This window comes from Hippichthys cyanospilos, chromosome 9 (assembly GCF_059441005.1).
Source record: "Hippichthys cyanospilos isolate Australia breed blue-spotted pipefish chromosome 9, RoL_Hcya_1.0, whole genome shotgun sequence".
NCBI lineage: Eukaryota > Metazoa > Chordata > Actinopteri > Syngnathiformes > Syngnathidae > Hippichthys > Hippichthys cyanospilos.
The window spans coordinates 18711597-18737572 of NC_142377.1; the positions used below are offsets into that span (position 1 = coordinate 18711597).

The window sequence follows — 25976 nt, forward strand, 5'->3', positions numbered from 1 at the left end:
AATACTGTGGGACAAATAAAGCTCATCTGAGTTAGTTAGGTGAGCTACTTATATGTGGTTGATCATTTCATCAATTCTTTGGTTACCATTGGGTACCCATTTGAGTGTAAAATGTATTTTTCCTCTATTTGAGTTGCATGCAACTGTTAATTCAAAATGAGCTGATGTGCTTGTTCAAATAGCAATTTTTTTCTCAACATAGCTATCCAGACTATTCATTTATTCATCCAGGGTTAGGCTTAGTATTATTATCATTAGGGTTATTCAATAAATATTATAAGTCTTAGACCAGGTGAACATTTATACGGTCTTGAGCATCTTTATGTTCAAACTTAAAGTACAATTAGTAAAAGACCTTTTAAAGTCCTACTGCAAAAATCGTTGAACACCGCAGTGCAATTACATCTTAATGAGACCATAAAGGAAAAATGAAGTGACCACAACTAATGACTAAATAATATTGTTGTTGTGGACCGTAAAGCCATTGATGTGGAAAAATCTCCTGAAGGCATCACTATTCAGGCACTCAATTTCAATGAATTGAACTTCAACTTTGCAAAGTTTGCATGGCGTCTGCCCAAGTAATAAAACGCCCGCGACACCACAAAAACCGAAATGGAATTACTTCTTCCCGCAATAGGTTGAGTTTTCTATGCGACGATTACTATCCGTAAACAATGTTTATATTGTGTGTTTCGTGTCTGTCCAATGTTATGCTTGTTTGTTTTAAGCATTTTTTTTCTATTACGTGAATGCTAAATACCCCACGCGTTTAATCTGCGCCATTAACTCGATAAAGATGCTAAAATTGCTAGATGTCTTATAACCATGTTATTTCTGTTCACTGTCCTACGTCTGTTCTTGTGCGTGTGTCCATTTACGTCGGGCTTCCATTGTTACTGGCTAGACTGCTCGCATCCCCCCATCCACCCCATCGCCACTATTGCCACGGATGGGGCAGCGGGCTTTAACGCCCCAGGCAGTGCCAACCTTATTAATGGTAGGTTGACAAAACCTCTGATTCTCTTTCTGTCGTCATCTTTGCCTCCTAAACATGTCATGCGGCCACTGTCTCATACTCTCTGCTTGGCCTTTAAGTTCGACCATTTTTCTTCACACTCCCTGGCCTTCAACTATCTCTTACTGTCAATGTCGGTGGTTTTGGTTGTATTCATCTACCGAGCCCCACGCCGGTGGAATTTAGCTTATTTTTTTTTATTTTTTTCAAATCTCAGACACTAAGAAACATCCCTTTCTTACTTCTGGAATTTACTCTTCAGCAGTCATTGAAATCTTCCTGAAAGTTTTGGGTCAATTTCTTTTTCCTGAGGGACTGGTTGCTATGGACATTTGAAAGATGAATGTAGCAAAACGTTAAACGCGTCTTGCTCAAAACTGGGGATTTTAACTTGGCAGCAGTCAAACTTCTCTAACTTTGTCAATTTATGACCTACTTCCATGTCGTATACATCATTTTAAAGGGACATTTGTGCAGAATTAGAGTATATCAACATGTACATTTTTGCCTATGTAAGCCTGTTTTTTTTTTTAAAAACACATTTATTTTATTTGAAGAGAGTGTAAAAATACTAAAAAACATATTTTTAATTAAGTATATACTTTCATATCTAACAAGGACTCAGAAAAGATACTATATAGCCAGATCATGTACAGGATGCTTCCTAAATAACAATAAATGAAGATCCAGCTAACAAAATAATATAAAAGCGCTCTGATCTTTTCATACAAATCTTTTTCCTTCGCTGGTTCAATCTGTAATAGAAGATTAACTTCTTTCACTGTGGCACCGCGGCGTCTCCAAGGAGACTGGCGCCAGCATGCAGCCTGTGCTTGACACAGCTGGGTGGTTATTTGTACTGTGACGGCGACCTTGCAATGTCCCGGGTTGCAGCAGTTTGCCATCCTCTCCGCAACTTTGGTGTCTGCCGTGTGAATCGGAGACTTTGCAGCCCCGCGGACTGCTCTAGCATTCTTCTCTAATGATATTTAAAGCACAAGCGGAAAGATTTTTGTCGATGACAATTAGTGCTCATCACTGCAATTACAACCAAGGATAGATAAATGGCATCTACAATGCGGTGCGATAGCTCAACCGCTGATATTGCAGACAACAAGTAAATGTATGAACAAGACATTTCTAAATGAAACTTCCTTCCTTGAGTGAGCAAGAATCAACCGATAAATTAAATTCTGTGTCCCCAAACTTTAGATTTTTTTTCCACCTTATGTAACCACCATGTGGGAGGGTTTTATTTTTTTATTTTTTTTAGGCTCTCTCTCCTTTTCTCCGTTTTCACATATTCATTCTGCTTCATTTTGAGCCTGTGATCCTGTATGCACACCAACTTTGTACATGCTGTCTCCATTTTGTGCTGTGGGGCAATCATTGTGTTCAATGTTAAATGCTACAACCTGTTCAGTTCATTGTAGGATATATGCCTTGGAACTTTCAAAAGTTCATCTGTGTTATGTATGCAGGACACTCTAAGTCAACAACCAAAATGTTGCGAAGTTTCATGCTTTATTTTATACTGTTTGTCACACACTGCTGTGGGATTGCCTGCCACTTTAAACCAGGGGTCCTCACCCAGTCTGGTTGTATTCCTCTTTCTATTACAGACATGCCGATCACAGGAATAGTCAAGTAAACAGACTCGTTAGTATGAGGAGGAACTATACGTGTTCCCAACAGCCTGGGAGATGGCCTTTCACTTTTCTACCAATCCGTGCAAATCTCAGAATGTGGCTTTTTTTGGCTAATCTAGGTTAAAATGAAGAAATCTATTCTAGGATTTTTCAATTCAGAACCCTCAGTAGTTTGAGAGAGAAACAATACACAGCTGCAACACTTGTTGCTTGTCACACAATGCTGTGGGATGACCAACTACATTTGCACGCATGAGTTAGGCTGTGTTTGTCCAGAACATGCAACATAACAGCAGTAGTGCAAAGAAGTACCATCGCCAACCTGACACGTCATGCTGGCCTCCCACTGCTGTAGGATGGCCTCCATTCTTGAATCTGTCATTGCAGGACTTTGAGTGGGCACGTGTTGGTCATTCTAGAACCAACCAGCAGCTCCAATCAATGTTCAGTTCATGAGCATGAGGAATAAAAATGGAGAAACGAGAGCTAGCAACTTTATGCTGGTCACACACTGCTGTGGGATTTAATTCCCCATTTGGTCAATCTGGAAAAAACAACCAGATTCCTTAGTTGCATGAATAATTCCTGGAAAAAGTTCGACGCTTCATGAGAGTCAACGACATTTGACTCGTAAACTAGTAGTTAATCTTTCGGCATTCTATATGGTTGTATTGGTCACTTTTTGTCAGCGGCCACACTTTGCTGAAGGATGCTAAAAAAGAAAATGGTCAGGCTTTCCTACAACAGTGTAAAAGAAGTTTATTTATTTATTCATATTAAACACATGATCAACCAAACTATGCCTGTCACGATAATTACTATCGACTTATTGTTTGATGGGGAAAAAAAGAAGCATGATTTTTTTTATTTTTTATTTGGGAAACGCTCATTTGCATGCACCTTTGTTTACATTCGTCACCAACATTCACTCACGCTGCCCCCCCCCCCCCCCCTTTCGTTGTTTGCCGCTGTGTGATCCTGCTCTCACAAACGCTCACATACTTACAAGCCACACACACACGGACACACACTCACTGAATAGCTTTTGAAAAACATTTTAGTTGCATGTCGTTCATTCATAAGCACATGCAGATCTTTATCTCAATTTTAGTAGCGATAATGTAATTTATCTTTGTTGGACAATAATGGTAATGTTAATGAGTTCTGTGAATATTCACCACACCCGCTAGGATCTCTGGTGAAGGGAACCAAATACCTGTGTTTGGTGCCAGAATTGAGTCAATGCAACATAAAGTGTTTCTGGCTCCAATGCAGTAGATCGAGAGAGATTACAGCTGGCTTCAAATTGCTGTAATTCAGGTTAATAAAAACTTGTTCGTTTTCGGGAGTTTTGTTGCGTTCACTTGCAAATCAACTTTTGTTGAGCCAAGGTTTCAAATTGACTGTGGAAATTGACTGTGGAAATATATGAAAAAAGAAAATAATAATATGTTTTTTGCCATAGTTCCTTGGAAAATTTCTCCATCCGTCCGTCTGAGCAAATGTGTGGTCACAGACCTAAACTAAACATGATTATCGAAACTTTTTGGGAAGATTTTTAACTGTGCGATTCAGTCCACTCACATATCACTTCTACGTTGCAAAAATGTATTAAAAGTCATTTTCCTGTCTTCCTTGTATATTGTTTTGTCTGTTTTTGCCGAGAGGGGATCCCTCATTGTGTTTTTTTTTGTTGTTTTTGTCCATGTGATGATTCTTTGTTGACTTGTCTGCCTTGGTTATCTTTGTTGTTACTGTCCTGTATGTCTCCATCGTAGGTAAAATGCAAGATGGCAATATGGAGAGCAACCAGATTAAAGGTAACCAGACCACATCTCTGCCTCCTCCTATCCCTCCTCCCCTTCCTCCCGGTTTTCCCTCTCTCTGGTGTGCCGTGTAAGCTGTGGGTCAAATGCAGGTTTGATTCAATTCGCCTCAACCAGGATTGCGTACTTCTAATGCACAAAAGGATTCTAGGGAATTCACTCTCCCAGACAATTAAACAGTTGGGCCGTATCGGAGCTCATGTTTGGCCTTTGTTTAACCTGGCGTCTTATTAGGTTAGCCTACAAACCCTCTCCCCTCCTCTCCTATCTCCTCCCACCGCTGCGTCTGCCACTGCTGTGTTGTCCTGTTGTTGTTTTTCTTGTTCTTCTTCTTGTCGCGACCACAGCAGCCTCTAATGTGATCAGGTCCTCCCGGCACCCAAAAACGTTCAGATTCCCGATAATAACCAATTGGATTTCAGTTACACACTTTACCTTTTGCCATCGTTCGTCTGTCGTTCATTAGTCTCCGAGGGTTTTGTCGTCACACGCTAAACTGACCTTATGTACCCAGGTAGCGCCAAGCTAGTTAATCTCCAGGTCCAGCATCCAAGTTTTTCCCTCTCATTTGTCGCTATCGCCGCATTAGTCGACAAACAACGAGGCGTCAGCCTGCCGTTACTGCGTGTACTTCCAGAGGTCTACTCGAATGAATTATTGATGTGGCCTATATGCATGTGCACTCCCTACGAAGATCGCACACGTACGGAGACGGGATGTGCCCTCTAATTATTCCTCTCTGATGACACTAAGCTACGACACGTTCTGACTTGCTTGAGAAAATCCCAACTTGACGTACGTTTTCACCCGCTACTCACTTTGAGCCGCCGCTGATTCTTGTGCAGCCCCTACTACACAAATGGCTAAACAGGACTTGACAGTTTGAGCTTTTATGTTATAGCTGATTTAATAGGCTCTCATGTTGTGTTTGACTCTCCAAGTTGACACTTGAAGCTCTTATGTGGCTGACTGGGCTCTTGTTATTGTGATAGTTTTATGGTAGACACTTTGAGGCTGTCATATCATTGAGTCTTTAGGGTGTTGTGCTGTAGTTGACACTTTTGACTTTCATAATTCACAGTCGAGGATTTCACGTGGGGGTTCACGGTTAAGGTTATCATGTTAGGGTTCGACGTTGAGGTAGGTTCTTTTGCCTTTACTGACCAAGTTCTCGTGGAGTAGTGAGGCTCTCGTTTGGCAGTTGGCGCTTTTGGCTTTCACGTCTGCTGTAATGGCGTAGTTTTTAATAGTTTGTCTAATAGATGGCTCTTGTTTCATCATGTTTTCTTTCTAGCTTTGCAGTCTGCCCTAGAAGAAGAGAAGGATAACTTCCTTCCTATCACGTTATCTTTGATGGCTGTGCGCGCGCATGCTAGTGAATAAAAACTCTGCCAAATAATAATGTCGTTGATGATTCTTCCGGTTGTCTTGTAGAATCCCTTTTCTCACTGGCACGAGTTTGTGATTGCGTTCCCAGGCTCTCATATTGTAGGCTCTCAGCGTTTAGGATGCAGTTGACACATCAGACTTTAATGTTGTGGTTGAATCTCTTGGCCAGTGGTTCTGAAACTTTTTTCCAACAAAGTATCCTGTGTGAATTTTTTCTCTTGCATGTACCCCACCGAACCAGCTCAAATAAATTTTGGATGACAAAAAGCGCTTAAAACTGAATGCTTTGACATTCGTGTCTGATTTATTAAACCTCGGAATTAGCTTTGTACTGGTATTACTGGTGCTAAGCAGATCATCTTCAGCAACTCTAGAAGATAAATTGTGTAACATCATTTATTTTATTTTTGACCCGAGCGCCGTCAAAATGCATTCTTAAAAAGAATTAACAAAATATAGTCATACAATGTTTTACAAAAAAGTGTACATAACACAATTTAGCAGTAAATTGTTTCATGTACCATTTAATTTGTTCTTTATTTATAAAGAAAAGAATGAACTGCTTCTGAAATGGCATTAAGAAATGTTTCATTAGGTTTACATAAACCTGCAGAAACCTCCCGTATCCCCTATAGGGGTACTTGTTACCCGTTTCAAAACCGCCGCTCTAGAGTTTCATGTTGTATTTTAAGCTTGCGGTTGTATTTGACAGTTTGGCCTTATATGTTGTAGTCTGATTATACATCCGAGTATATATACTGTAGATATCTGATTATTATTGTGGAAGCAGCAATTAAAACCCTGGTTTATGGTCTATTATTGAATGCTTATGCATGGAATTTAAAATCCCATCGTGGATCTTTTTACGACTATATACTTTTTTTTATGTTGGCCTAAATGGTGGCACTGATCATGTTCTTCCCAAAGGAATCTGCACACTTATTACCTCCTCTTATGATTTTTCCTTGCTTCACCCCGACTTCCCTTTTCTGTCCTTATTCCCGAGCCTAAACTCACCAGTCCTGATGTTGCTGCTCGCTTTGGCTTTGTGCTCTTTGCAGTGAAGAAGCAAGACGGCGCGGCAGCCATGGAGATGCAGCCTCTTAAGAGTGCCGAAGGGGGCGAGGAGGAAAAGGAGAGGAAGAAGGTGTCCATTCCCAAGAAGGAGAAGTCGGTGTTGCAAGGGAAGCTCACCAAGCTGGCAGTCCAGATTGGGAAAGCAGGTAAAGTCTGGTGATTAAAAGAAACCCAAACTACAGTAGAGATAGAGCTAGATCATACAATTTGGAAGTCAACCACAACTTTATTAAAAGATTCAATCTATATGCCTTTTCTGGATTAATGAAAAACGTTTTTTTTAAATGTTACTGTTTTGTCATTATATAAATACATATTTAGTGTTTTACGATTTGCCAAGTTTTCAAACAGATTTATTTATTTATATTTTTAGTTTTTTATTCATTTTTTGCACCACGCAATTTCATACAATTTAGTTTTGGGTGTACTTTATTTATTTTCCTAAGTGTTTTTATCAGGACCCCTATGCCTTATGGTAAATTAATTCATGTAATGAATTAGTAGTGTAGTGTAGTGAATTAATGGGTGGACACACAAATGTATTCAAACATTACTTGAATTGTTATCATAAGTCTCTGAACAAATATGAGCCCCCCTCATTTTTTTGCCTTTTTTAAAATGTATTCCTATTTATTAAAATGGCCTCACGCCATTCGTTATTGTGCCACCTGTTGTTTTGGCATGCACTTGTCAGACTGTTAATGTGTTTTTTCAAGGAGTTTTTAAAAATACTCTTGTACTTTCAGAAATACACTCATGAATTTAGGGTGTGAAGAAGTGCGTGTGTTTGCGTGTGCGCGTGTATTGGCAGGCATTTTTAGCACAACCAACATGCCCACATTGTGGGTGTCCTCTCCGCAGCAATGGCCTGTAGCATGCATGTAAAAGGTGTGTGTGTGTGTGTGTGTGTGTGCGCTTTCACCTAAGTACTTAAAAGTTTCATAAGAAAGTATTTTTGAGGGACTATTTTTGTGAAGGGAAAAAAAAGCTTTTGTTCTGAAAATTCCTCAAAGTCCTTGTTGTCATAGCAACGGCGTTACATCAGCCGGTCGGCGTGAGTGACGGAATGAGGACGTGGTGTCAGAACAATGCAATGCTGCGGATGGATTAGCATAAACTTGGATCATCAGGTGCTCTGGGGGCAGACAGCGTGGACTTTGTTCACTGCTGGAGCTTGTGATTGTCTCACACGTGTGTTTGCTTTATGTTACTATCGCATCGCCTTGCACTCTGCCTGACACCCAGTGTGGCACGCCGCTAAGCACCTCTTTGAAGCTTTGCAAGGTTACTTGAGGTTCAACACCGGGCAGAAAATAAAATACTTCCCAGCAAGATATATGATGTCGCAAAGCTGTTCCGGGAAACACCATCAGTTGTCTAATATTAATATCTTGGTGGACAATTAAAAACTGAAATGACATAAACTGAAATAATGCTATAATGCTCATGCTAAATAATGCTTAAAATATTGTTTTTGTTCTGTTTTTTTTCCCACCCATGTATCACTTGAGAGATAATGGTTCACTGAGATGTTTTATATTATCATATGGAACTTAATCTGGTAAATGTCCTTTACAGATGGGTATACCTACACCGTTACTAATAGGGTCCATACACTTCACTGCTATTAAGATGGGTTTCTAATAGGTTATCTAAAATGATCCAAAATGCAAATGCAAGCCACATTAATAAATACCGGTATATAACAAAATTGAAAGCTCAAGTGCCATCCACTTTATGCTGCGTGGCTTGCATTGCACCACACAAGGCTGTGCAGGTGCGCAATGTCTAACATTTCTTGTCCTTTTCCACAGCAAGCTGCTTGCTCTATGAAAAAAAAAAATATTGATTTCCAGCCGTGGGAATTGCTCACTTTTGTCGAGTGAGTTTAATCCAAATACAAAGACTGATTAAAGCACTTGTAGTGGTTGACCTTTTGCATTGGCAACGAAGCAAAATTAGGTTTGAATGATTATACTTTATATTTACTCTGTACTTGCTCTTGCTGCCTGGGGGCTTCTTGATTTATTTCTATATAGCGACGATACTGCTGTAGATATTGCCTATTAGTACTACCAGTTTTCCTATCGGATTGCCATGTTTGGATGGTATTCAATATGTACTATAAGGATAATGAGTGGGGAAAAATGTTACCTATTTCATAGGTGTCAAATTCCAGTCCTTGAGGGACGGTATCATGCATGTTTTACAGTTTCTCTCCCCAACACACCACATTTATATGATTAGCTTATTAGCAAGCTCTGCAGGAGCTTGTAAATGATCCTAATCATTGGAATCAGATGTGTTTCAGGAAGAAATTTTGAAAACATGCAGAATACCAGCCCTCGAGGACTGGCGTTTGAAACCTGTGATATAGACAAATAGATTCAAAAGAAGGTTTCAAGCCTGAGCTACATAATTCATAGTGTTTGGAATTAGCCTGAATCTTATCATCTTATAGAATTTTGAGCTTGGGTTAGATTTTTATGAAATTGTTTCTAAGGGATGTTTTCCCTCTGTGTTACTGTTTTTTTAAGCCTTTGCTAGTTTCCGGTTCAGGTCGAGAAAGAGTTTCATGTCTGATTGTGTGGATATGTGATGTGTAAATGACAGAATGTTAACTTGTATTTGGCCAGGCTTGCTAATGTCAGCCATCACGGTCATCATCCTGGTGTTGTACTTCGCCATCGACGCCTTCGTCATCCAGAAGCGTCCCTGGCTACCCGAGTGCACGCCCATCTACATTCAGTACTTTGTCAAGTTCTTCATCATCGGCGTGACCGTGCTGGTGGTCGCCGTGCCCGAGGGTCTGCCGCTGGCCGTCACCATCTCTCTGGCTTACTCTGTCAAGGTGAGCAACTGGCGCGATGGCCTCTTTTTGATAGATGGCCTTCTTGAGATGAATTTTGTTTTCGCCCGACAGAAAATGATGAAGGACAACAACCTTGTACGTCATCTGGATGCGTGCGAGACGATGGGCAACGCCACCGCCATTTGCTCGGACAAGACGGGCACACTTACCACCAACCGCATGACGGCCGTGCAGTGCTACATCGGTGACGTGCACTACAAGGAGATTCCCGAGCCGGGTGTCCTGCCTCCCAAATCGCTTGATCTGCTCGTCAATTCCATCTCCATTAACAGCGCCTACACCACCAAGATACTGGTAAGCAAAACATTTTATTCACTGCTAATTCATTGACGTTCATGTCTTATTCACTGTTAATTATATTCATTGGTATTGTTACTTTGTTCGTCAACTCGGCCTGGTGAGACTTTCCATAATCAAATATGGCCCACAAATAGACGTAGATTGTTTGACTGTATACCATGGTAAAAAAAAAAAAAAAAGTTTTATGAACCTCTAAAGTTGTCTCACCAGAAACAAGTTCTTCTTTTCTTCTTCTTCTAAAAAGTGACACAATAGTGTATGATTGGCTGCTTGCAGGGTTGACTCAATGAGATGCCTCTTTGAATTAATTAGATGCAAGTTGCCCGCCATCAAAACTATGAATGAACGTGTAAGAATTATTTTCAGTACTTACCAAAACAAAGGGAGAAATCACTGGAAGCATGTTTTATCTTCTAGTTTCTTCAAAATAGCCACTACAGTGGACCCCAGCTATACGAAATTATCCGTTCCACAGTTGGGATTGTAAGGCGAAATCGTCATATTGCGGGCAATAGAAACCAATGTTGATTAGCTAATGCTTGTAAAACCCCAGGTAAAAACATCAAACTTGTATATCCATATTAAAAACTGCTAACAAAATTTTCCTTTATCACTAGCAATCTTGGGACCCATGACTAACCGATTAAAGTTCGAATTAAACACTAAAATGCACAAAAAATATGATATTGTAAGCATTCAAACAAGATCAAATCTTTAGCATGCTGCCATTTTGATGCCGTGACGTTGACCAATAGCAGACCAGCATCTTTATGATGGCGTGACGCCGACCAAAAGCAGACCAGTATCTTAGGGAGTCCTGACGCCGAACGATAGCAGACAAGCATTGTAATGACGTAAGCAGTGACGCGTGTAGTGACGTATGAGCGCAGTAACGCACGCACACTGATCGCCATGTTTGAGAAGAGAGGTTCTTGTTTTTTATGTCGAAATGTGAAAAAAAGTCGTAAAGAGCGGACGTAAAGTGAAAAAAACATAAGGCAGGTATGTCGTAAACTGGGGGTCCACTGTATTTGCTCTGGTTACTCCTGTGCGCACTCTTTGCGTTCTCCCGATGAGCTTCAAGCGAAAGAGTCATTTGAAAAGGATGTACACACACAGTCCATCTACACACACTGTATATACAGTATATATGTATTATATACAGTAAATACATTTGTATATACACACATATATACAGTATGTGTGTGCGCACATTTGTTAATATCTTTTAAAAGCATTTTAGAGCTTTTATACAAAGCGTCTTTAGCTAAGAAGACTTGAGCTGACAATTACTTTATATGAAATGAACTGCACACAGACTTTCTTTCCATTCCAACATTTGACGGAGCAGCAAGACTTTCATGCTGCGCTGTCACCTCCACCTAGGAGACAGGAAGGCAGTCAGTGTCCTTGGCTGCCTCTTTACATGCAGGAGGCATTCGCTCAAACTTGTCACCTTGAGAGCGCTTGTGTAATTTTGGTCTAATCTGATATTCTGAGTGTAGCAGACTGCAATTGGATCCAATCTGTCCAAGTGCAGCAGAGCGGATGGATGCTGGAGAGAACTTGAGAGATGGAGTCGGACGCAAAATTTAATACCAGTTTGCATTAAAAAAAAAAAAAAAAAGGAAATCCATCCATCCATCCACTTATCCCGTCCCTTCAAAATGATTCCCACTGGGAAGCGTTTGTTCTAAGTCAGTCTGCAGAACTGGGGGGGTTGAAAAAGCTATTAGCTAAAATGACCACTCTGGATGCACACGGGAAGTTGTCACAGTTGTTTAGTCAGAAATTGTACAAAATGTTCCGCGCTGCATCATTATCTGCTGCAGTTGGATTTTGCCACGTTGTTCTTTTGCAATTGTTCAGGTTTTTCAACCTAGTCTCTTACTTTTTGTTGTTTTCTGGGTGCATTCAGAAACGAACAATAATGTAGTCTCCTTCCACTCCCTTAACGGAGTACTATACCTGCAGGTGTTCATGTTTTTGGAGAAAAGGTTTTGATGTTGGGTACATAAAATAGTCATATACTAAAATTAAAGGTAATTAAGGAAAGAATTTCCTGTTTTATCAACTGAATTTCGAAAATACAAGTCTCTTTCTGATGTTGCCTATGATATTATGAGGCCTGATTTTTTTTTTAAGACCACTGTTTTTCTTGAGATTTGGCAGGATAATCTGTTAATCAACAGGATTAAACACTTTATGCATCACAATTTTATGGGTTCATGCCCAATGAAATTATTTTCCTTCTGGTCTGTTTGCCTTTGCCACCAGGGGGCATTGAAATACCGAATACGTGAAGATGAGTTTCATGACCAAGTGAGTCCGTTTTTCAAAACAAAATTGAGATTTAGTGACTTTTGCTAATGTGGAAATATTAAAGGTAATATATGCTGACTCGCAGCTGAGATCCAGGCATAAAGAATTTATACTGAAATTGATACTTATGTTTCTTCACTCAATAAAAAAATAAAACAAGGTAAATAAAAATAATAAAACGGATTAGAGTTTACACGTGTACTTTATCAGTTCTTTATTGTTCTTATACTTTTGCAAAGAGGTTTTAAGTGATATTCCACATTGCGAACAAAATGATTGGTATGTATCGCACCACGCTCTCATATATTACTTTTTGAGAATTCAATCCCAACACCCAGAACGCTTTATTCTGCCCTTCTGGCATCTACTCACCTTCCACTGGACAGAAATGTGCGCGGACCTCAAACAGCGGCCTCACCTTTCACTGAATGTGAACAAAATGACAATATATTGCGCTTTAAGCGTATCTGCAAAAAGAAAAAAAAAAAACCCTACACCACCACTTTGACCATTCACAAGCGCCGATTAGCTCATCCATCCATGCAACCATGCATTAACAACGCATACATGCGTATATATGGATACATGTATTCTCTACAAGCTCTTGAATGAAGAAGACAAGAGAAGCACGCAATTAAGGAAGGAAGTTCACCAAAAGAGCTGAAAAAAAAAAGACATTTCAGAGGAATATTTAGCTCTTGACGCCTCCACCACTCCCTCAGCGCCGCCAGCCCTGCAGTATGTTAGCCACTGTGTTCTTATATAAGAGGCCAATCCTGTGGGATGCCTAGATGGCTGTGGAAGTCTTTGATGGCCATCACACACAGCGGCGGAAGCACAAAAGCAAGAAAGCCAGCCCTTAATACTCGTATCAAGTCCCCTTAGCGCCTCTATGTCTTCATAATCCTGCCACTATTATGCCTCACGTGGAGATGCACCATCCCCTAGGGGGGAATTGGCACAAATTCCATATGTAGACGCTCGCACATAGCGTCCATTTAGAAAGTGGGATTTTTTTTTTTTAAAGGATTTACATTTGCGACCCCACCTTTTAATATTCTAATTGCGATTCAGTACAATAGATTTTTTCTCTGCCCTGTTTTTTTTTCAAACAAACAAATCGATCTGTTCACAGAACACAATCAGATTTACTATACATAAATGTTTTTTGTGTTACACATTAAAAAAAAACTGAACGATGTAGAAACTGCTTAATGCGTCTACTTCAGTGACTGGGCTTGTCAACTTACTAAACACGTTTACTTGCAGTCTTTTGAGCGTTAACTACAACTTCACAAAAGTTTTCCAAAAATCTTTTTCTTTAACATTAGTCAATAAGTTGTACATCAGATAACAAAAATAATGCAAAGCTGCATATTTTTCAGAAAATCACTTAAAATCCTTCAATTTCCTCAGAAATCAACAGCGTGTCTCATAGTCTCATAAATCGGCGGTGCATCTCGTAATCATGTGCAATATATGTATAGGTATAAAAGTTGGGTAAAGTTTGGCCGAGAGAGCGAGAGAGAGAGAAAGAGAGAGAATGACAATTGATTCGGTGCCCTGGTGGGCTTATCGTCCCCCACCTGCTGCCCAAAGTCACCTGGGTACGGTTGCAGCTCTCCCGCAACGCTAAAGTGAGGAAAAGTGCTACTGAAATGAATGGATGGACAATTATGTTACTGCTCTGTATTCACTATAAAATACAACATGACGAAGTGCCATCTGCTCGGTGCAAATTTGCCACTGATGCTGATGAATGGCATTATGGAACAAGAGAAAAAACACACAATGTGGTTTGTATTATGAAGAATTGCTCATTTTGGCTTGGCACGCAGCTTCATTTGGGCTTCATTTGTCATCTGGAGTGTCTTGTAAATGAAAGCCACCCTCACGTAACATATTACCATATTTTGTTCATACCTCCTTTTGGGAGTCTGTAGCCATCCTTTCCATCAGAACTGACAGAGCATCATCTTCGTACTGACAATTTTGCAAGATTTAATCTTAATGGCATGATTCCATGCTTGCCTGTGTTTCTGGGCTGAGCGGTGCCACTAGTGATAGAAGTCTGAATCGTGCGTGCTTATGATAGATTACTTATCCACGGTTTGTTTGGCGATAATCAGTCAAGCCTAAAGGAAGAGTAAACAGAACACTTTAAAGAAATCGGGCCAGTCCGGATATTCTTTAGCGGAATGGCAAGAGATCTTCTCATGATTGGCCCGCAGGGACTATAACCGCCTCTTCACAGTGAAAGTGATATTTATAAGGTTGTCTTTTTCCTCTTTTTACACACAATCTGATTCCGCTGAGCACTTATATACTTACCAGTATCTCTCGTAAGGCTATTTTTGACTGCAGTAAAGGGAAATGTTCGGACACAGGGCGCATAAAGGAAAGAGGGATCTGAAGGACATTTGTGCCATACAGCCTACATATGGGGGGCGGCACGGCACGGTGGTAGAGTGGTCCACTCCCAGCTGAGAGGCTGAGGGTTCGATCCCCCGCCCACTTCTCGAAGTTCCCTTGAACAAGACGCTGAACCCCTAGGTAGAATACTAGTTAGTGTAATATATATATATATATATATATATATATATATATATATATAAACAGTTTTACGATCATAAATTTAAATAAATAATTTACAAATTAGAAGATTATACGTTTTTCAATGATTTCGTGGAAGCAGCAGGCCTTTCTTTAAGAGTTTCTATGATTTTTTTATGGAGGTGGTGGGGGTTGTTTAGCGGTACGTGGTATCAGAATCTGATTTGAGTACTGGGATAGGTCTGGAAAAAACGTGGTGTCGAACATCCCTAATTATTGTACCGCTTTGCCATTTGCTGTTCCGTGTCCTGATACAGTGTTAAAATGAAAAGAATTGGTGGGAAGACCGAGCAGGGAACGGGGAACTAGAGAAAGTAGAGTCAGACAAGATGGTGACATGATACTGTTAGAGGGAGGAGGGAGTTTGTCAGAACGCACTCAAGTGACAAGTGTCCTCATCGTGGACTGCGAGAGCGCCTCGGTGCCTTCCAGCGCACCTCCGGGCTTGAGCCCATTTGGCCTGCGCAACTCATGCGAAGCGCAAGTGTATCATCCACGAGAGGGATGGGATGGAGGAGAAAGAGAAGAGAAAAAGGTCATTGAGCGCGAGAGGAGTGAAGGAGAAGAACAGAGAAAGAAAAGAAGTGGAAGAAACAGGAGGCGTGGAGTAAGGAGAGCCTCATGTGGAACAGGAAGTCCGGTTGCCAGCTCTCCCTCTGGCATATGTCCTTGCCCGCGGGGACGCCCGAAGACCGAGGAGAGGGCAGCTGGTCCTCGACCCGAGCGGGCCCCGAAACGTGCCAATGGCAACCCAGTCGTGCCAACGTTAAACTCCTGGTGCCAGCGAGGAAGTGCGGTCGTGCTTCAACCTAAACATAGTCTCACAAAACCTCTTTCTCGGAGACCTGGACTTGGAAATGCTGTGTTTTTCCGTCATTTAGACAGAATGGGCCGACTACGCCATTTGTGGGCACTTGCCGGCAAGAATGATAAGATAGAACTGCCAAACGTTACACACAAGAACGTCTCTACACAAGCTGTGAAAAGTTGAGGTCATTCCAACGAAATTGTCAAAATTATTGGCCTACGAAATGGAGTCAAACATTTTGGAACATCCTGTACTATGGATAAATGTTGCTACTGGTTATTTACAGGAGCGTAAGACCAACATAATATTAACTGTACATATAAAAAAAAAAAAAAATCCACAAGAAAGCGGGACCATGAACATAGAACCCAAAAATGAGGAAGGTTAGCAGTAATTCCCCTTTAGATGACTTTTTATCCTGACCACAAATGATGGTTTCATATAAGCGACAGCAATTTAATTTAACAGTTTCATTCCTGCTATCTTTACAATAGCCCCAAGTCTATTTCATCTAATAATATTGTACTCTGGAATTTGAGGGAAAACTATATTTTGATTAAAAGTTGTTTTATTTATAATTAATAACGGAAATTATCTTTATCCCTAGTACAGTGTTATTGTTGCCTGTACGTTGCCTGTGGCGTTTTTGAGGATGTGAACCCAAATGCAAGGAAAACGTGAGGCAGATGTGGTCAAAAATAAAAAAAGAACTTAAGTGAAGGATAAGAGAATAAACTGTAAAACAAAACAAACAAATAAAAAAAACAGGCTGTACAAGGTGTACAAAAACAAAACCAGAAATGAACTTGCTACAAATAACTTGGAACAAGCAGGACAGCAACAAACAACATGAATGACTAAGACAATGACCCCAACAACCTTGAAAGTCACGCAGCAAACTAAATACACAATAAACTGATTAGACAACAAGGAACACCTGTACAAGAGACAAGTGGTGCAGGGAGCTGATTGGGCAACACAGGAAAATGGGCAGATTGGCACCATTGGACAAAATCAAACTACCAAGCCACTGACACAAGAGGATCACAAACTATGAACCAAATTAGAATTGAAACAAAAAACCAAACCCAACTCAAAAGACAGAACACGAAAAATAAATAAATAAATATGTAAAGTGGAAAAAACCCCACCAAATTTGAACTGAAACAACAGCAACATGAAACATGCAAAAAGAGTTTTGGCCATGAGTTGAAGTGAATTTCTGGAAAAAAAATGAACAAAGATGACCAGACCTCAGCATAGAAAAAGGAGCAAGCCGCCTCCAGAAAGAACAACTCAATATGTGGATTTCTCAGGAAGGAAGAATAATGAATGTTGATTCATTTTGCCGCGGCCATAGTTACATGGCGGTCTCCCAGCATCTGCCACCAGCAGAGAAGCTCCAGCTGAGAGAGAAAAAAAGAAATCACATAAAATCTTATCAATTATTAAAAATCCTATCATTTCATTCTGTAATCTGATTGATGTTTAGCTCCGAGCCAGGATAAAGACTTTACATTGAGTGTGTGTTTAAAAGACAAAACACATGAATTTTCGCTTCTAAATGATCGCTAATGACATCAGTGAGACGCTGCCCGTCTTTGGCTAATGAACGGAAGGAACAATTGTCGCCAGCCAGCTGCTTCATGGAACAGGTTACAAAATCACCTCACTTTGTACTCTGCAGTGAACGCAATTGAATATTGCAATAGCTGTACGTAGACCACCGCATTATAACCCACTAGACATCTTTTTTTTTGTTGTTCTTGATACTGTACCTATAGTAGTTCATGTTGTAGTTCAGGATACTTGGAAAATTTGTTTAAAAAAAATTCCCACTCCCCTTTCCACCAAGAAATACCACTGGGTATCCTAAAGACCGTGATACTCGAACAAAAAAATAAATGAAAGATAAATTAAAATGATCACCAAACGCCTACAATACATAGCAATCAGTGTAATCTATAGTAACACACATATGTAGCACATATTAGCAATATATTTCCTCAATACTAGATGGTTAATTGAGGAGAAATAGTAGTACAACACAACATACTTTGTTGACTGTGGGCCCACCATTGGCTTGTTGTGTATGGAAAAGTTGGTAAATACCACTAGAATCTGTAGATAGGCGTGTAATGAAATGCTGGGATGCCATATCAACTTATTCCCATGATTCCTATATCCACTGCAATATTTTGAAAAGCTGTAGCACATGTTGTCCCGACGTGAGTGAAGGGGACGTGGACAAGACTTGAATATTTGTTTAACTGCATATGTTAGAACACAAACGAAGGTGATATCAAATAAATTCAATTTGTATTTATTTCTACCCCAGAATGCTGCCAAAACATCTGTGTTTTGCAAGATATTTTTGTTTCCGAAGTTTAATCCAGACTTTTTTTTTATCCTGTGTGGGGTAATGCATACGACAAAAGTGGGACTGCAACTAAGCACTATTTTTACCCTTTCAATGCCAGAGGCTTAAAAAGAGAAAATACCAAGCCAATTTTCAGTATTTTGACTATGTTTTTGCAATTTTCTCATCGTAATGATTTAACTGGAGATGTCATTCCCATTTAAAAAAAAACAAAAAAAAACACTTCTCAGCAGGGTGTCAGTTGGCGTACTTTTACATAAATGGTGTTTATTGTTAAGCCAATGATCGCTTAAATATATTAGTTATTTGATAACTAATATATTTATCAAATAATGACAGCGAATTTCCTCATTGTGGCATGAATAAAATCATGACTCATCTTAATTCTACTTAATATATCACTGTCGGGGAGTTGTAATTCAATTAAACACTATTTATAATTAACATATGGAATGCATTTTCTGATTTAGCTACCCTAGCTTCTTGTCATCTTATTTTATCTTATTTTTTCAGTCATTTTTCATTCATCTATTCATCGTGAGCGTATTTAATTTATACACCTTTCCACCCTCAAATTTAATGCAAATGCATTGTCTTGATTTTCCAGTTTTGAAAAAACACTTTTTTTCTTCGTTTTTATGGTTACACGTGCATGCAAGTCACACTGACCCTTGAGCATTTTTGCTGCACCAAAAAATAAACAGAAGCAGAGGGTTGAAGCAGGCTTTCTTGATGATAAATGAGTGCGGATGACAGCATTGCTTTCTATCCTAATGTGATCTTGAGACGAGCAAATGTGCCAAGCGGCTTGCTTTAAAACGACAAAGTGTGTGCAATCTTGACATTAATGAGATTTGTGTTTCGGCGCCAGCTGAAAGGGAGCATGAATTAAAAGAAGACAGCCCGCGTTCCATGGATATTTCTTTATTTGCGTCAGCTATTCTTTTTAGTTGCCGGGTGATTAATATAAGCTCCGTGACAAAAAAAACAAAAAACAGAACTGTGTTCACATAAACCAACATGGCTTTAGTGTGATGTTACAAAACCTCTGCCGTTTGATCGAGATGATAAAACAAAAAAGAACAAGGCGCCTTTGGTCTGATCTGAGAACACAAAAACTCACAAAAACTCCAAATGTATCTTCTGCATCTCTGCAGCCCCCGGATAAAGAAGGCGGCCTGCCGAAACAGGTGGGCAACAAGACGGAGTGCGGCCTGCTGGGATTGGTGCTGGACCTGAAACGGGATTACCAGCCGATCAGGAACCAGATCCCTGAGGAAAAGCTCTACAAAGTGTATACCTTCAACTCGGTGCGCAAGTCCATGAGCACTGTCGTCAAACTGCCCGACGGAAGCTTCCGCATGTACAGCAAGGGAGCGTCTGAGATCGTCCTCAAAAAGTAGGTTTATCTCCGTACAGATTACCGTATTTTCCGCACGATAAGGCGCACTTAAAAGCCTTATTCTTTTTTAAAAAAAGCTGATGGTGCGCCTTATAATCAGGTGCGCCTTATATATGGATCAATATTGAGATTGGGATTCGTAGATGGGAAATGAACAGATACCTGTTTCTTTTGTGTGTTTACAGTTGAACAAGGTTGCTCATATTGACTGAGATATTATGCTATTGAGAGTTTACAGTTATTATTTGAGTTATTATTGTTATTACTTTGAGTATTAATATATTGTGTTTGCTCCCAGATGCAACCACATTCTGAATGAAGTGGGCGAGCCCCGGGTTTTCCGTCCACGGGACAAGGACGAGATGGTGAAAAAGGTGATCGAGCCAATGGCCTGCGACGGCCTCAGGACCATCTGCGTGGCGTACCGCGATTTCCCGGGCGACCCCGAGCCAGACTGGGACGACGAAAACAACATCCTCAGCGAGCTGACCGCCATTTGCGTCGTCGGCATCGAAGACCCCGTCAGGCCAGAGGTAGGACGGGCTTGGGATGAATTGGTGACGAGATACTGGAACACTTTCAACGGCGTCACACTTATTGATTGAAATCCGGTACACGCTGTGTAACAGCAGGAGAGCTCTGGGCCACTCATGATTTGTTTCTATTTTCATCCATGATGCATGCGTTCAATGCAATTAATTAATCTACTTCTTAAATGATCTTTCCATCTGTAAATAATATATTCCCTTGGGCTGCGAGTCCACAATCTTCTCTTGTCTCCCCTTCGTACTAGTTACTGCACATGTGCACTTCAGTTACCATGGTTATGTTTTACTCGCGCCATTCTTTCACACAGTTCACTCACATCATCCTTTGATGCTGTTGCTTTGCTTCTTGGAAATGAAAAGGATGCGGAATACCTAAGCAGAATCGGAGGCGCGTACACCAATGGCAGCGATTTTTTTTTTAAGTCATTTACGCCAAATGGCACTGAAAGAGGTCACAAACATCAAAATCTCGCCCGCCTCCCTCCTTGTTAATTTATGCACTGTGTTACGGAAATTCTCCTTAATTGAGATTTTAGGACAGCATAATTTTATAATATTTGTGGCATATCTGAGTGGTATTATTATGCAGCTGGGCACTGATCTACAGATATCCAAGGATGACTTCTTAGATAATTTTTGTGACTGTTTAACAATTGATGTGTTTTGCCTTGAAGAAAAATATGCAATTCAAATGTAGATTGTTAAATTCAATGAGAGACAAGTTATGTTTAATTGCTGTTTGCCAATTGACAGCATTTTTAACCAAAACAAAAAAAAAAAACCTTTCAAATGACAGATTACACAATCTTTTTTTTTATTTTATTTATTTTTTTTTTTTACATCTAGGTACTTTTGTGAGTCAGTTTTACGATTTGGATGATGTTTTTTGACCTGGAATGTCTTCCACTTCATAGCTGTGTCTCTTCACTCGCTTGAATTTCTCGATCTCGTTATGTCTTATAGACAATCGCAATTTGAAGGTGCTTTCAAACTTTCGACTTGTTTTGTATTTAGGACTCATAACAGTTATTTTCCACTCTGTCCAATCCAAACAAACTGTTGCTCCATTAGCAAAGTCTTGAATGTGTCTACACACATCTCTATTAATCCAATTTTAGCAGTGCGATTGAATGGTGACCATTCCAGGGTCTTTTTTTTTTTTTTTGCCTCAAGTCAGCGGTTAGAGTACATCCCTTTACATGACTGAACAAACAGTGCATGTGGCGGATATATTTTGATCTCGTGACGAGGGCAAATCAATCTTCAGGATTGTGATGTTTACAAAGAACTACTCCCAAGAGAGATAAGGAGCCAAACCGTGTTTGAAGGAAGTATCTATGTGCAGTAGGAAATCTGACCTCATTTGGCATCTCGTGCTGGTACAGAAAAGCAATGCTGCATTATTTAGCCTCTTTTCAATCTGTCTACAAGCGCAACTCACTCTCAAATTGCAGCTTTTCCATCTCCTCTGCTCATTTTCCCTCTCAATTAAAACTCTTGTAGGTTGCTTGTTTTGATGTTCTAACAAAGCTTAAATATGTGGAAAAACCCTTGGGGACTCGCGAGTCAAACGTATGCATAGGTCCGCCTCTGTGTTTGTGGATGTGTGGGTTTGGAGAGCGCTCGTTCGCCTACACTGACCTTTGCCAGAGAAGAGGACATGCTGGCTTCTCGTGTGCATCAATCTCCATACATAATATCTCCCAGCGGATCCGCCATGCTGTTCGACATCACATCATCACACACAGGCAATAACTGCGTCTGTTGCAGAATGCGTAATTTAATTCATGACGGTGGTTATTCTCTGTCATGTTAAGAAAATGTTACCATCTGGATCATCAAAGTATCATAAACAATAAATGTGCGGTTGGATTTCCTTATTCGTACATTGTGTTGTAATTGACATCCTACGAAACGATACGGAACGGAATATCAGAAAACTGAAGCAGAAATACATCAAAATTAAGAAACGTTCAACAAAATACTGGGAACGTATAGATCCCTAACCAAGAATGATTATGGATATTACGATGAAATTCGGGATTTATGGGAACCATCCTTGGTGAGCAATTTTGGGTACCCTTAACTGAAAAGTACATTTGGGACCATTTACCTTTTCAAACTGTAAACAAAAAGTTGTATCTAGGAAAACAGACCCATACAGTATTTTGGTATTCTGATCAATATTGCATTTGTTGAGTAAAATTCAAGTAGAAAAATCAACCTATTTTTATAATTTGAGGGTGGCTGTTTTTGCTCTACCTCGAAATGAAAAGCGCACATCACAATTGCTCAGGGCTCAGCTTGTGAAAGTTACACTACAAAACTGAAAAAAACAAACAAACTGGTGTGCAGTTTTTAGTTACCTGAGCAACTGTGTCTTTTTCAGTTGACAGCATGTAACAAAATGGCTGCGGAGCCGACATGGAAGATTTTGCTGTCTTAATTCATATTCCTCAAATGCAAGATTAATCTGAATATCGTGTTTAGCTTAATTGTTTTGTCAGTTTATACCTGACACAGATACAGTAAAAGAACAATGACACAACATACTGTATCCCCGCATTTACAAAAATGATGTAAACCTTTGTTGTTTGTGCACATTTGTAGGTTCCCGAAGCCATTCAGAAATGCCAGCGTGCCGGCATTACCGTACGTATGGTGACCGGTGACAACATAAACACAGCGAGGGCCATCGCCATCAAGTGCGGCATCATCCATCCCGGAGAGGACTTCCTCTGCATCGACGGCAAGGAGTTCAACAGGAGGATCCGCAACGAAAAAGGAGAGGTATGCCGCCGCCCGAGAGTTGACCCTTTGAAAACGGGACATTACTCACTCACCATGCGCTTGTGTTCAGGTGGAGCAGGAGCGCATTGATAAGGTTTGGCCCAAACTGCGCGTCCTGGCCCGATCCTCCCCGACTGACAAACATACACTGGTTAAAGGTAAATACGCATTTGTCATGGTCGCATCACTTGTTGCTAGGCAAAAATCACATTTGCAAGGTGGGCAATAATGCACAAATGCAGCTGTCATGTCCTACTATGATTCTTTCTTGGCACAGTTGGGAACACTCACAAAAATATATAAAAGACAAAACTTGTTAGTTTTTCTGTTTGTTGATTTGTAAACAATTAAAAACATAAATAGTACGCTAAAGTCATTTACGGAATGCTTTGCTGTCCTTGGCGCAGAATTAATGACGTAGACAACAGCCAAGTTCATTTATACTCATAAATTTTCATTGCTCTGCGTTAATTATAAAACACCTACAAAGCCAAACATATTTGGCATGATGCAGTCATGCCCTCCATGCTGTTTCATTGGCACATTAAATGGTACTATTTAAGATGATGGGCCAAGTTCATTTATAATATGCAACCTTATTCTTGTTAGTTTAGAGCTTTTTTTTTTTTTAGATGTTCCATTTCTTATTATTTTTTAAATCTTTTTAAGTGCGTATTTTTTTTTTACCATTTAAAAAAAAAAAAAAAAATATATATATATATATATATATATATATATATATATATATATATATATATATCTATCTTTATTCTTGAAAATAAGAACTATTAACATCCATACATTTTCGCTGCTTTGCATTCATTTTAAAGCACAAAATTGGTTAAATTTGTGTAAATGTGCTCACACTGTGAAATTACTCCGTCCTAATCAGCCGTATTTCTAAAATAAAATTCATTACATCGAACAGAAGAGGGCAAATTGTTAGTGTGAAGCACATGCAGCGCTTAAAGGATTTTTTACGTATTTATTGTGCAATTACCTTTTGCAGTTTACTGCATACGCACATACTGTATAACATGTTGCTATGCATGTGACAGGCATTATTGACAGCACCATGGTGGAGCAGAGGCAGGTGGTGGCAGTGACAGGCGACGGGACCAATGACGGGCCGGCGCTGAAGAAGGCTGATGTCGGCTTCGCCATGGTAACCAAAACTATTTTCCAGCTAGAGATAGATCTCGCTCTACATCTGCAGATGTATCTTCTTCACCTCTGCGGTATACCGGGGTGCTTTTTAAAGATGATGAGCTCCCCTTAGTGGAGGACACGGGACACACAGCATTACTGCAGCAGAATACCAAATGATTGTGTGACACTGTGTCATGTTTTGCTGCTTCTCCTCTTGATTTATTGCTATTAAACAAACACTGCATTTTAGGATTTTTTTTTTACAAACAAACTTTAGGTTTTTGTAAAGCAGTCACATTCAGATCAATTCTTTACACGACTTTCTTGCATTGCTCACCTAATAATTACTTGTAAAAACTAAGACATGTTTTGTTTTGAATGCCATATATGATGATATATATGATGATTACCAGATTATGGTATTTTATTCAGGTGTCGTGAATAATGACACCAGTATTACTTGCATACATCTGCAAATAGTTAAGTACATAAAGGTGCACATTAATATATTCAGCAAATATCTGTCATTTTGCCAAATTCTGGTCATTTTTCCGATTATTATTATTATTATTTTTTACGGCCAATGTTTGGAGGTCCACAAACAGCCAATTAAATGTTCAGGTCCGAGTTACAGTATAACGGTGGCATATGATTAATAAAGTACTAGCGTGTTTTTATCCCTATTAAAAATATATATTATTACAAAAATGACAACATAATTGAACATAATTTTCACCCTTCTCCCACAGGGCATCGCTGGCACAGATGTTGCCAAGGAGGCATCCGACATCATCCTGACTGATGATAACTTCAGCAGCATCGTCAAGGCGGTTATGTGGGGCCGCAACGTCTATGACAGCATCTCCAAATTCCTCCAGTTCCAACTCACCGTCAATGTGGTTGCCGTCATTGTGGCGTTCACGGGCGCCTGCATCACACAGGTGCGAATGCATATGCCTTGAAAAGGGAAACGGTACTTGCCACGTGTGATGATGTTGCTGCAGAAGACTTCTCTGAATGCTGCAGTGCAGTTTTAACACCACTTCATGTATCCATCCGTTTTCTGTAGCGCTTGTCCTTATTAGGATGATGGGTTAGCTGGAGCCTAGCCATGATGACTTTTGAGCAAGAAGTGAGGTACAATCTGTACCTGTTGCTAACAGCGCATAGAAACAACCATCCACACACACATTTACACCTATTAACAATTGTGAGGCTTTAGTGAATTTCACATGTTTTTGGAATGTGGGAGGAAGCTGTAGTACCTTGAAAAATTCCACGCACAGGCCCTAAAACGATGTTTTTACTTTATTTTATAAAATAGCCCGTTTTTTAGCATGTGAAACTATTTGCACTCCAGTGCCCCCTTCAAGCATAACAACATGTTATATATTTAGTTGTATGTTGCCTGATCACCACATTGAATCAATCAGTTCAAATGTAGGTTATTTTTAGCTTGAATTATGTGACCTTTTATTGAGGCAAATGAAGTATTTTACCTGTGCTGAGTAGTAGCACAACGAAGCTTGACGCTAATGCTATCTTAAACACTTTCTGTCACTGAAGCAATCAGCAAGTTATTTTGCACAAACGCGGCAGTTGGTCACTTCCGCTTGTAAGTTGCGGCGCTCATCCAGGCATTGCTTGCAAAAGTAAGAATTTTCGTTTTTTGGATTATGGACAGCAGACAAATGGATTCGGCCCTCCTAATTTTATTAATGGTTCACATAATCATCTTGCGGGCCGGATTAAATCTGCTTGCCGTTTGTTTGACGCCTCCGCTGTCGATGTTGTCGTCACGAGGCAGCTCACTTGTTTGTGCTCATCTGGCGC

The 25976-nt window shown here is 40.0% G+C and overlaps 1 protein-coding gene across 7 annotated transcripts in view; it reads left to right on the forward strand.

The window, feature by feature from the left end:
• The window catches only part of atp2b2 (ATPase plasma membrane Ca2+ transporting 2), a 75312-nt gene that overhangs the window by 35699 nt on the left and 13637 nt on the right, over nucleotides 1-25976 (forward strand). For 5 of the 7 annotated variants that reach the window (XM_088422591.1, XM_088422597.1, XM_088422590.1 and 2 more), the window contains exons 8-18: nucleotides 908-1000; nucleotides 4446-4487; nucleotides 6944-7105; nucleotides 9596-9810; nucleotides 9883-10125; nucleotides 19412-19653; nucleotides 19955-20189; nucleotides 22815-22994; nucleotides 23065-23152; nucleotides 24053-24159; nucleotides 24893-25084. In XM_088422591.1, the coding sequence (XP_088278717.1) occupies nucleotides 908-1000; nucleotides 4446-4487; nucleotides 6944-7105; nucleotides 9596-9810; nucleotides 9883-10125; nucleotides 19412-19653; nucleotides 19955-20189; nucleotides 22815-22994; nucleotides 23065-23152; nucleotides 24053-24159; nucleotides 24893-25084 (1799 nt within the window). The remainder of the gene's footprint in view (nucleotides 1-907; nucleotides 1001-4445; nucleotides 4488-6943; nucleotides 7106-9595; nucleotides 9811-9882; nucleotides 10126-19411; nucleotides 19654-19954; nucleotides 20190-22814; nucleotides 22995-23064; nucleotides 23153-24052; nucleotides 24160-24892; nucleotides 25085-25976) is intronic. The other 2 variants (XM_088422593.1, XM_088422596.1) reach the window with 2 other exon arrangements.